Below are 13,296 nucleotides of genomic sequence, written 5' to 3'. Positions count from 1 at the left end.
TCTGCGTTTTAGGACTTTTTTCCCGCATCTAAAGGTTCGCATGAACCAAAAGTTCTAAAAATGCTACCACCAAAGGTTCGAACACCAAAAGTTTGAACCTATGGTGGTAGCATTGAAAGAAAAAACGGGGGCTGCGGGGGTGTCCCCCGCATCGCCCCGCTCACTATACTTTATGGTATAGTGAGCGGGGGCTGCGGGAGACACCCCCACAGCCTTCTGTTAAAAAACAAACAAACAAAAAAAAACAGGGGCTGTGAGGTGTCCCCCGCATCACCCCGCTCATTATACTTTATGATATAGTGAGCGGGGGCTCCGGGGGACACCCCCGCAGCCTTCTGTTACAAAAAAAAAAGAAAAGAAAAGGACCCTGCAGCTCCAGTTCTCGATCACAGAAGTGAATGGGAACGTGCGCTGCAGGGAACCAGCGTGAAGATGAAGGTAAGTGGGGTTTGTTTATGTTGGGGGTGTGGGTGGGGCTGTGCTGAGGGTGTGGGTGGGGGAGAATGTATGTGTGTTCACATGAGAAAGGTGCAAACTTTTGGTAGTTTGCACCTTTCTCATGCGAACTATTTGCCCGTGGTACTTTTAGCCACGGGCAAATCACTCTGATTCCAATTCTGCAATCCTTTACTCTTCTGGAGGGCACTGTTTGCCAGACGTCTTGACTGCCCCTGGTATTACTGTTTTGAATTCTCTTTCTCAGGGCCATCAACTCAACTTTGTTACTCAGCAGGAAAGCATTGTGTCCTGGGACCCTGAACTCTTTTTTTGTATTGTTATCTTGGTGGGACTCTACTCTGAAACCCCTTTTCTAACCCTGTTTTACTGCCTTGGATACTCAGTTCAGGTCTTCCTGGATACTGTCTGCTCTAACCTCATCTTCATCCCGGCTTTAGAGTGTCTCCCCTAATTTCCTGTTTGTTGTTTCAGGTGTCTGGTATAGTCTTTTTCTCTTCTGAGACTGCAGAGCGGCTCCTAGCGACCCACGTTCTTCCACCTCTGGATGCCTGCACTTACATGGGGCTGGACTCTGGGGCTCAGCCCATCCAGGTAAGATGTGCATCTAATACTAGGAGCTTGACTACTCACTGGCTACATCCCCACTGCCTGAGTTGGAGCACTACGCGATCTGAATGATACCTGGCCTCGTAGGATCATTGTTCTGTCTTCCCTTTGTTCCCCCTCCCTTGCCTCGTCGCGCCTTGAAACACTTGTACATAGGTGCATTATAAATTCCATATCATATCATATATCATCATAAAGGTTCAAAGTTAATCTAACAAACTAAATGCATCTAACTGACTACTGTATGCGGTACATTGTGTAACCCTTTATTAAAAAACCCTGAGGTTCCTATGCGAAGGAACCTCAATTTTGGGATGGGAGTCTATGCCACATTTCCAACCAATTTATGCACAGTTGGAATGAAACTTGTTTCTGCCTTTGCTGCGTATTTACCTATTGGTTCATTGGGTGATGAGCAGCGGGTTTCTGCAAGGTAATGGAACATGCTGTAATGGAACATGCTGTAATTTGAGGGCAAATGCAAAGACATTTGTGGGAGCTTTTGCCCCATGCGTTACACTGTTTTTTAGTTAGTTGCAGTTTCAAATTGGAATCTTACCTCTTGGGGCTTGCAAAGGTGTTTGGAAAGCAGAGACAGGCTTAGCACTCGGCTGACAGACAAAAGGCAACCGGGCCCTGCCGTTTCCTAACAAAGAGCAGCTTTAGCTCTCCCTCACAGGGCCCGGCAAAACATGTGTCAGGGTTCATGGGGGCCATTTCAATATGATTGCCCCCCCCCCTTGCCTACAGTTAAGAGGGGTGGACACATTCTGTGGCAGGTACCCTTGGGTTGCTTAAATAAGAATTGATACAAAGGAATGCCCTTTAATCTCACGGGGCAGGCACCTAGAGCTGAGCTGAAACACTAAGTTAATAATTGCGAAAGTCAGTAAGGTGCTAACACAGATGAAACCAGAGTAAAAGGCAAAGAGATGTAAACACTGCTGGATGCTATCAAAGGCAATCTATAAACTGCTGCCAAGCACACATTTAAAGTCTCTAGTTAAGGCAGTGGTCTTCAAACTATGGGGCCCGAGGGATTTCCGGGGGGCTCCAGACTCTTTAAAATAAGATTAAGATGAATGTTTTTAATATTAAAAAAGAATGAAGGTGACTGCTTTTAATAGAAAATATAAGCAGTAGAAAATCTGCATATATTAAAGAGCCTGGGCCGCCCCTGGACATCCTTTGCCCCCCCTAAGGGGGACCTATGCCTAGGTAGGGGGGCTCACATTTTTATTTACTAGGGAGGGGGTGGAGGGGGCGACACGGGAGGCACGGTATGAACACGTTGGAATAACACTGACTTAAGGTGTCAGCAGCCAGAAAAGGGCAGCATGTAACATGCACACAAGGCAAAGTGCACATTTAATACCATGAAAGAGATATGTTGCTGTGTAGTAAGACAGCCAAAATAGGGGCAGCTGTGTTGGCCCCCGCTCCCTGAGGCACTTGAACACATAAACAGCACAACAAATTCACTTCACAACACTGTGGGACTGTTAGGCATACAAGGCACTGATATGTTCTAATTTGTCTTCCGGCCTGTCCTGCAAAAGATATGCAGAACCCTAATTTGCACAGTATGGATTGACACAATCAGTAGCAACATCACAGTAAATAGCATTCCAAGCAGTGGCATCAGTCTTCAGTACTCTATGATACCTTTGGTAAAGACATTAAAAAAAAGTTTTCACATGTAAGCCAAGAGAATAATATGCTGTGCAATATACAAGTATTCACTATTATAAATATACAGCAACTCAATTGTTTAGTAAACCATGAGGCGTTTTCTTCATAGCACAAATTGCAAACTAAATCACTTCTAGTGACACCCAATGTCAGCAGATCAAGCACAGTGAGATTACATGATTTGCCCAGGATCGCACATTTCGTTAAAGTGGTGAAATTATTATTTGGACCCAGGCTGTGATGTAAGCACTTTGCTAAATATCAACTCAGTGATAGGTATTGTTTAAAGTTTGGGTTTCCAAAAACTAAATCATTTTGTTTTTCTATCAATGCCTTGAAAAGTACAGAAATTAGATAAGAAACCAACCTGGCATTGCATACATTGTTATAGAAATAGCTAAAGCAAAAAGACACGTATAGCTTTATTTTCACCACCTTCAATGCATAATTGCAGTAACAGACTGCAAAGGAATGTGTACCTAAAAACAATATCATTTGGTTTAAAAAAAGGTATTCACAGTGAAAGAGAATTCAATATAAGGTAATTTGCTTGAGCCAATATTTTATATAGCATGCAGCATTATACTCCTGTCCCATTTATTATCACCCACCAATCGCACCTTTTCACAATAGTCCTCACCCAGGAAGCCCCGTGTCTTGATCATCAACCTCTAATCGATTTATTTAAATGAGGTGGATACAAAGCTGAAACTCGGGGTGCTGGTGGAGCATACATTCTTATCTCGGTAGCTGCATTTTAATTGTTTACATGTTCATTTATCTATTGAAGCTGTGACTGCACATAGGTGGGCAGCTATGGCAAGCACCTACCCAGCTCGGATCACAAATATGCCCCCCTTTTACTCCTTTCCCTCCAGCTTCCATTTTCTCCTATACTGCAGTCTTTTTGCCCTCCTTGTTTTCCTTACTATCAATTTCCTTTCTACTATCCCACTCTTTCCTGCTCTTTTTAAACACTATGGCCCCCATTATGAGTCTGCCGGTAGTACCGTCGGGTTACCGGCAGACTCACCTTACCGTTTCCGCTGCCCAATATTCCGGTAATACCAGGATATTCCAGGCGGCGGAGGAACAGTAAGTTCACCTTTGCGTGGAGTCCCATAGAACTCCATCAGAATGGAAACACTGAAGCACCGGCACCGCTAGTAACGGTGCCAGTGATTCAGAGAAAAATCTGCCAGTAGAGGCTTGAACTACCAACAGGTCAGTTCGCCTGCCAGTAGTTCACTGCCCCTGGCGCAGACTTGCAGTTTGCCGGTCCGGAAAAGGTGCCGGTAACCGTTGTTAGCAGCACTTTTTTTCCAGACCGGCAAACTTATAATGAGGGCCTATGTCAACTTCTGTTCTTGCCTCAATCTCCAAATCCTCCTTTCGCCTTTTCTTTCTCCATTTCTTACCTGCCTCACTCCACTCAATATTTCCCACCCTCGTTTACCCAAGTCACACCAGTTGCCTTTGCATTACTGACCCTCCACTGCCCATTCCTCAATCACTTGCCTCCCTTCTCTCCTGCCCTCCATCACTCTTCATTTCTCCCTGACTCTTTTAGACCTCCATTATCCCAAATGTTCCTTACACTACTGAACCCCCTACTATCTATTTGACCCTGCAATGTCCCCACACTATTGTGCCTTATTAACTATTGCCCCATTCTCCTGCCCTTGTTCATTCTCTGTACCCATTGCCCCGTTTACCCCGACCTGGCTCCATTCAATCACTTATCTCCTATCTTCTCACGCTTCTGCCCTCTTTCATTCTCCACTCATCAGTGTTCATGTTACCTGCCTCTTCTCTCTCCATCTTTAACCTGACCTTATTCCCTCTCCATTTCCATGCACTGGTCTGCAGCAGGGCTGTGGATCTGGAAGAGATATGGAGGTGGTGGGTTGGAGTTAAGGGGTCTTTCAAGCGCTACAAGCAGTACCCACAAAAAAGGTAACCCCTGGTATGTGTTGAGAGTAAAAGGTGAACTCCTTTAAGTCTTTGATGTTCAATTACATTTCAAGTGTGTGGGGTAAGAACACCAGGCACATGCAAAAAAATGTTCTGCGTGCTGTAGGAATTATCCAATGATATCATCTCCTGTAATGTCCCTTTCCATTGCCTTGAACCCTATAATTTCCAACATTAGTCCCAGGCTTGATCTTTCAATATTACCACCATTGACAGCAAAACATGTCAAGGATTCCAAGCTGGCTCTGGGTCTGAGTCAGACCCCCAACACAGAAAACTGGAGGAAAAAAACACAACTTTAAAAAGTAGCATTTGTCCCCAGGGGTGTTACTAGGTCTGGAAAAGATCTGGGGCTACACTAATGTCGGGATTGTCGGGACTCGGGGCTAGCTAGCCTTTTGATTGTAGACCCTGAAATTCTCTCCGAGGCTACAACCAAAAGACCTGGGGCTATAGCCCCTTAAGCCCCCCCCTTAGCAACGCCTCTGTTTGTCCCTAAAGTTCTTCATTGTAAAACCCTGCCCACTTTAGGCTCTGCCTCAATGACACACCCACCTGGAGCCCTCTGTCATTTCTGCCCTCTGGGCCCTTTGCCTCACATCTGCCACTGTTGGAAAGGTATCCCATACACAGACAGAATCTGCCTTTTCTGGTATTCCTGACCAACCTCATGGAATGTGTTTGTGTCCACTTTTTTGCCCTCAATGCTCAGGAGTTGAACATTCTTAAAAATCCAACTAGACCTGCAGGGCGAGTTCCTTAGTTTACATACTTAACCTAAGGGAAATGCACTCACCCCATGGTCACGGGTGACAAAATATTTATCAGTGCATTCTGTAAAATGGTGCATGTCACCATAAGCACACTTTCTATTTAGTGCAATGCTGCCAACCATGCACAGTGACACTTTTGCCATTTACTTCTGACAATTTCTTTTTGCACTAAATGTCAAATAAAAGTTTAAAACATCTCCATACTCGCCAGCAAAGTCGAGTACCATGCAAATTGTACTCACCCTGCATAAAATCTTCTTGCCAATGCAAGTGGGCTAATAGATTTTCTCGTCACACTGGACTGATTGTTGGGCTGCAGCTTTGGGACCATCAAGTATATCATCAAGGGCACTTTGCAGCCCAAATACTACTTATGACGAAGTGACAAAAGAGAGACGGGCACAGAGTTGAGGGTGACCCTGTGTGGTGGGCATAAAAGCATGCTAAGCGAAGCTCACCCCAAAGATGCTCCATGGAGGGTTCTTCAGGGCCTCTCACCTTTGCACTTCCTTATATTATAGACACCCTTTTTCCTTCCCACAGCATAAGATACTTAGATTCAAATAGTTTACATTCAGTTTTCCAACCCTCGGCCAGTAGTAAGAAAGGTGACTGGTGCTTTAGAAATTGGCAGCTGAGATAGTCATCTGTGGCTGCAGAGCAGACCGCAGAAGACATGCAGAATCAGAAAAAGCGAAGTGCTGGGTCGTTCCTAGGAATTACTTCAATTGCTGACTTCCCAAAGCAAAGCACAGGAGAGACTACAAGCAGCCACAGGCTGACACGGTAGCAAGAGCAAACACTGCATAAATCAGCACAGGGAAATGATGGGGGGCTGGGGGGGGGGGGAGGCTGCCACCATGACAAGGCTGCCTTATCCCAAAATGGCAGACCCCCTAGATATAGACTCTGCCTGCACAGACACTTTCTGACACTGGGGTACTGAAGTAGGATCACCTACACTTGTGAAGAAGATAGATGCTTCAACCACCCGCCAATCAGATAGGAATACCAAAGGTAGGATGCAGGTATTCCCAATCAGTGTCTCACTTCCACATTCAATAATCCAATCCAATCCAATAATTCCAGATATAAAAAGTTGTAAGAACAAATTTTACGAGATTGTGTTTTGAAGAGTGGTAGAGAATGAGTAGCTGCAGGAGACAAATCAGCGAGGAGTCGGAAGGAGAAAGAAGCAGGCAGAGGAAGATGGAGAAGAATGGCAAGGACAGAGTGGTGGAGGCAGGGAAAAGGAAGAGAAAAGTAACATCAGGAATTAGGTGTTTTATTTGGAGAGTTTGGATGTGCTGTCTGGGAAAGAGAAAGGTGGAAGATGAAGAGAATGGTGCCATCCTCTTTAATTAAATCCTTCCAAAGTCACTGGCCCCACAGACTTTCAGAAGCGTGTAAGGCACAGCCGACAAGACACTTCTGGCTGTGGTCCCTCACCCCTAAGGGAAAGGGGATTTGTGGCAAAATAATCAAACCAAATTCTCTCTGTGCACACAGTTTTCTACAACAAAGACCTGAAATGAAACAAATATTCAGTTATCATAGGTCCTTCATTCTTATTCCTGCTGAATGTTCTTTTCCCATTTGAACCTAACTTTACCTGGTAACTTCTATAGGGTGCTGAGAGGTGGTAACTCTCTTGGTAACTCGTGTACTACTCTCCTCCTGACAAGTGTCTTGGAGAACAATAATGAGAAGCTTCTGCTTGATCCCTTTCAAGTGAAGACTTTTGAACTCTTCTCCCACAATGTATCCAATCCAGTTTGATGTCTGTCTAACTATTCTAACTCTAACCTAACATAACCCTAACACTAGGTTTCTACAGTCTGATGTGATTTTCTCATTGTAGTTCTTCTTTTCAGGTGTCTGACTACTGTCCCTTAAAGTGCTTCTTCATTATATACAAAACCTATGTTGGAGTTGCTGAGTACCCAATGCTGCTGAGTAACTTGCTCCAGACCTCCAGGAAAGTCAGAGAGCAATCACTAGAGAGGTGGCAAGCCTTGTTATCCTGGGCCCAGACATTGGCACGGCCAAGAGCCTATACCCAAACAGAAACAGAGAAAATAGTTAGACTAGCCATAAGCCCACATCCAGATTCTGACAGGACTTCCAAGGCAACCAAGCCAACGTTGCTCTAATTAATCTCTTTGCACCTCTCACCTCTTTAACCTCAATTGCTACAGTGATTTAACCCGCCAGTTTCAAAACAGCTGCTATCTTGCCCATTCTATAAAACCCCTGCTGACCACAATTACCCTATCCGCTACCGGCTAGACTCCCTCCTACCACACTACTCTAAAACTGCGGAATGTGTGGTAAACCTCCAGATCATAGACAATGTTGGAGGTTGCAACCACCCCCCCCCCGCCCCTCTGTGGTTTTCAGCCAGCACTTCATAGAAACAGCACACACTAATGCTCATCTCTTGAAACTCTCCTGAATGCTCATACTTTCTGATCTCAGCAGCATTTGACACCTTAAGACGAACATCTCTCCTCCAAACCTTCTCCAACCTCATCATCCAAGACACTAACCTTGCCTCCTGCTTCTGGGGTTTATCGTTCTACATCTCATGGAACACAAACATTTGAATTTAAAATTCCCAGCCCACTTCCTGTCAGTGGTAGTCTGTCAAAGCTTGGTTTTCATCCTGCCATTTTTTCCCCCTTTCATACCGCCCTTGATTGGAAAGCGTATCTCATTCTTTAGTGTCTCCTACCAAATCTTACCTTGGTGTTTTCTTTGACAGTCACCTAGTGAACATCAGGAAGATCCACCCCACCTGTCCTACCACTGCAACAAAACTCTACTCTTCTCAGTAGACTTGCTGACTATGCTAGCCTCCTCCTCTGTCCCCTTCTCTACTCCTTTGCCACCTTAATACAACTATTTTCTTTATAACTTGCTCTCAATCGCCTTCATTCATCTCCTACCTCTATCTTTAGTGTCCATGCTGACTGGCATTCTCTGCACTACTGCTCACTCTTCACATTCCACTTACCCCCAACCTGGCTACCTCCATTTCCCATTATTCCTCTCATGGCACCCTTCGTTCCAATACCCATCTAAATCTCTCTGATCCTCGTCCACTTTGGATGCCTCTTTCTCTGTCCTTGCACCATAGCACTGAAACACATTTCCCTCTGACATTAAAAACATCCTCGCCATCCATTTTTTTAAATCACTTCCAGGCATAATTTCCTCCCTCTTCGAGAGTCCCCTGCGTCCATCAGGTCACCCTCCACCCCGATGCCATACCCTCCCATATTTGTACACAATGTTAACAACTCGCTAATATACCATTGTTAAGTTTGTATATACTGTACATAATTCTTATCTGTGTATCTTTGACCCCATTATATGTTCCATTGCACTCCAAACCTCCAACTGGACCACATTCTAAAATGGGTTCTCTCCTGTGGATCACCCATTTAAGGGAATGCTCTGACCTGTTATATAATATTGTAAATATGCTTGTTCTCAAAAGATTTGCCCTTATACATCATGAATATAAATACAAATACATATGCATTTTTTATCGCACCATAACAAATACCTGATAAGTCAGGCTCTAAATTGTACACTCCAGAAAAAAAAAATGTCAGATCCCATTCAGTTTCCTTTTGTAAAGAAAATAATGGAGCGAAGAAGACCCACTCAGCCAGGATGCACAGAACACAGGTTGCAGTGCATCAGTCTGATGCACATGTACCCTCTGCTTTACTGTGTGTGTTTTGAAAATGTGTGTACTATCAATAAGGTGGCACTGTCTGCACTTTGAAGAGTGCGATTGATACAGGTAGCTGAGCCATCTGGCGGCTGATGGCCACCGTTCTATGAACTCTTACATCACCGGGGCAACATTTGGAAGGAGGGTGGATGTGGTGGGGAGTGACATGCAAGCAGAAGCATTAAAGAGTTGCTGGATTCTCTCCTCCTATATCATGTGCTCTCCTCAGGTATTGGTCTGAGTGACTGCTTCCCACTAGGTGATGGAGGAACATTATGTCTGTGCCAACCTGGTCCCTGGAGAGCAAAACCCTAATAGTGGGGGCTGGAGATCCTTTAACCTTTATTGTGCACGTCCAAACATGAAGTATGGCTGTGTTGGGAAGAATTGGCTGTGTACCTCGGCTTAACTGGTACCACAGACTTTCATTTCCATCCTGGGTATGGCAGTTGTACCGGAAAGAGTGAAGCGTAGCAGACTTGGAGGAGCAACAGCGTAGCCTTAAACCTCCATCTCTTACTGGAAAGAGGGGTGTCAATTTAAGGAAAGCGAGAACTACACAGCCCCTTAAATCTTTAGCCACATGTTCTAGGGTTTCTTCTTGAAAGTGGCAATTTGTTAATGAGATCGTCTATTGCTTGGGTAGGCTAGCCTCTGGGTAATCTTACCTTGCTAGTTCTAAAGGGAAGAATGGGATTCACAGGATATCTACGAACAATTGAAACAGAGGAGCCCTTGTGAAATGAGGTGAAGCCACGACTCTGTGTTGACAGAGTATGCTATCTGGACTCCATAAATACCGGGAGAGCAGAGGTAAGGAAATGATGACCATCTTTGAATGGTGAAGGCCTCGGTTGATACCAGTGAGAGAATGTAGAAGGATGTTCCCAGAGTAGAGATAAGACAGGGTGGCGACAGTTACTTCACATAAGTTCCCTACTCCTCATGGATGAGGGAGGACATCAACCCACTGGCAATGATCAGACTATTTGGTGATGTTATAAAAAAAGAATGGCATTGATATCAGGCCGAGAAACAAGAGAGAGGCTGGCAAGAGTAACATACAAGGGTAGTTTTGAAACTGGAAAAGCACTTAACAAGTGAGATTCTACAGCCCTAACTGTGGATACTACTCGTGTCTGCAGCAGTAAAATACATGCAGAGTCTTTCATGGAAAACTGTAACTCTTGAGGAGGGATTGCGCTTGCTGAGATATCATAGTGGAATGAACTGAAGACTGAGTTTATGAAACAGGAACATTTTAGGAAAGAAAAGCTGATGTGCCCTGATGCCCAACAGTGGGAGGCAGAGGCTTGAAGTTGGATGGAAATGGGGCCATCACTTGGGGCCTTGGGGTGGGAAGCTCAGAGTGCGGTGGACCAGAAGGTAGTATCTTTGATATGGTGGGAAAATCCAGTGCAAACAGGAGTCCTGTTAAGAGTATAACTTGTAGAGATTTTGATTTCTTCTTCCCTCTTCCCGGTTAGTTTGTTGTTATATTACTGATTATGTTAAATAATGTATTAAGTTCCTGAAGCTTACAAAGGTGGTGCAGTAAGCTAACTTGGACATTTGGATGGGGATTCTTATGCATCTTTCATTTTTCCAAGGAACCCTGTCATGGAGAGGTGTTACAGGGATACTTACTGGTACATTGGTAACCTGCTGCCTTATGTACGTCTGTAAAGATTTAAGCAGGGAGTGCAAGATGTAAGTGTACTCCCTCTCATTGGCACTATCGTCCTAGATGCTGTGAGTGCTAAGATTCTTTTCTCATCATGAAATGTTTTGAAAATAAATGTTTGTGACATCTTTATCCTCAGCTCTCATTGTTCTTTGACATCTTGATGTGCATGACCCGAGGGGTGACTCAAGAGGACTTCCTGGAGGGTGGCAACCTGGCTGCAGGTGATGGCATGAGGAGTGCCCGGGCAGTGCTGTGGAAGGAACTTCATGATCTGCCACTCAGTATCGGTGGGTGAAGACCTTTGTATTCATGACCATTAGCTTTGTAGCCCTATTATTCTATGGCATGCCCCGTACTCCTACTGTCCAATCCAATGGCCTCAAATCAATCCAATGAGCAATGACAGTGCATGACTAGCAAGGAAAACTAATGTTTATTACATGCAGTCTCGGCTATGAATAATGCAAATATCATTTGAATTGTCATCATTAAATGACGGTTTATATAGGAGTGTGCGACATCATGGCTTTGACAATGTTTCAAGATACATGTAAATTCGTATTCACTGATTGGCTAATCATTGCTATCCCCTACAGAATTCTATACAGTACCTAGCCCTATTGGCCTAACCCACCACTCGTGCCCATGCTAGTACCCTCCTTCTAGTAAAGACCTAATATCACTTCGTCCACTACATTGGCTGTTGTACATGCTTACATTTTGCAACATGCGAATCACTTTTCCATTGGCTGTCCCCCCTTAAGTGTTCCATGGTGGGTTTCACCCTTCGTTGTTGACCAATCATTTTGTGAGGTGCAGACAGTGTGGCAACCGAAAATGAATACCTCATCGCTTTCTCATGAGACCTAGTTGTTGGCACCCTCTGAACGTTCTCAGCCTTGTGACTGTACAAATGACAGTTAATATTGCGACTTCTCTTCGGAAACATGTTTCACCCTCTGAGACATATCCTTCCCTTCCCTTCATGGGATCACACAACCTCCTAAGAAATACTGTAAGGACATCGCTCTGGGGCAAAATGCAATTCTTGAGTGTGTATATATACATACATTTATTCTAGGGAGACAGCAAATATATTTATCTTACCCCCAACCTTCCATGGCCCCCTACTATATTCCCTGCCTTGATCAAGTGTCTCCTTGCTTCTTTTGTCATGAATCTCTGTTCCCAATATTTTTTGTCACAGTGCCCTTGTTGCATGGTACTTTTTGCTTCAATCTAGGTGACCACTTTCCACCAGGGGGCAATGTGTCTCCTGTCTGATCACCTTTTACTGGTGCACATCTCAGCACACTTCCTCGTTCTCACCAAAGTGTGGGCTTCACCTTGCAAGTCTTGACTAGTGTGTAAGAACATTATTTGTTAACATTTCTCTAGTTTAAGGCTTTGGAACCTGCTCCGCCCTACCCTTCGGGCCAATCACTGTGTGCCTTTTTTGCATCTTCCCTCAAAGGCTCTGACCTTTCCTCTTGCAGCCTCTAAGACATGCAGAAATGGAGTGTATCGTGCTAACAGACATCTGTTTCTCTGCAGCCTGGTTTTCAAACTACCGCAAAAGACTGCTTTTTTGACATACATTTTATTCTGTAATGGCACAAATTTCAGTTGCTACTCACTAGCTTGCCCGTACAGATTTCTATGTGTTCCCTATTGTTTTCTATAACTTTTGTCCATTATATTTTTCTGAACAGTTTTTCATTTTAGGAAGTGTCATGTGTCTCCTTTCTTTACTTACTAATGTATCCTCTTTTCTAATGCTCTACTGCGCATCTGTCACTACATGTTTTGCACACTCAGGGCCTCATCATGGATTGGGCAGAGGGGTAAGAATGCGGTGGTAACACTATAACCGCTCCATTACCACTGCATCTCCAGCTTTTCACCCATTTTCGGCGCTATTACTGCCAGCGGTAATGGCGCCGAAAAGCCCCATAGAGTCCTATGGACTCTTAACAAAATGGGGAACTACAGCCTTACCACAACTTGGAATCCAATAGCGCCGGACTGAGGTGTGGTAACGCTATTTGCGTTGGCAGTATCCCAACGCAATTACCACTGGGATACCGCCTAGGCTGTGATGAGGCCCTTAGTATGTTAAATACTTCAGGTTTCTGTTATGTATTTCTTCATTGACTGCTCTCAGAAATTCATCTATCCCTTTGTCAGCTCCACATAAGGCCTAAATGTCATGCACAATAGCAAGGTGGCTGGCCTCCTGTGTGGCCCAAATCTCTTGCTATAGACATTTTCTTAACTTGTACTTTCTTTCACGCTTGGGATGCTGGATTAGCCTCCAGACACAAATCATCAGCTGTCTCATCTAATGTTGGAGGTCTACG

General features: G+C 44.5%; 1 protein-coding gene across 5 annotated transcripts in view; it reads left to right on the top strand.

Moving 5' to 3' along the window:
- FCSK (fucose kinase) overlaps positions 1-13,296 on the top strand; it is a 1,510,689-nt gene that overhangs the window by 664,098 nt on the left and 833,295 nt on the right. For all 5 annotated transcript variants that reach the window (XM_069654984.1, XM_069654992.1, XM_069654977.1 and 2 more), the window contains 2 exons: positions 931-1,050; positions 11,073-11,223. In XM_069654984.1, the coding sequence (XP_069511085.1) occupies positions 931-1,050; positions 11,073-11,223 (271 nt within the window). The remainder of the gene's footprint in view (positions 1-930; positions 1,051-11,072; positions 11,224-13,296) is intronic.

This window comes from Ambystoma mexicanum, chromosome 1p, assembly GCF_040938575.1.
Source record: "Ambystoma mexicanum isolate Mex_15411 chromosome 1p, UKY_AmexF1_1, whole genome shotgun sequence".
In the NCBI taxonomy this organism is placed as follows: Eukaryota; Metazoa; Chordata; class Amphibia; order Caudata; family Ambystomatidae; genus Ambystoma; species Ambystoma mexicanum.
Note: the sequence above shows the minus strand (reverse complement) of the source record. Positions and strands in the feature narration are given on the sequence as shown.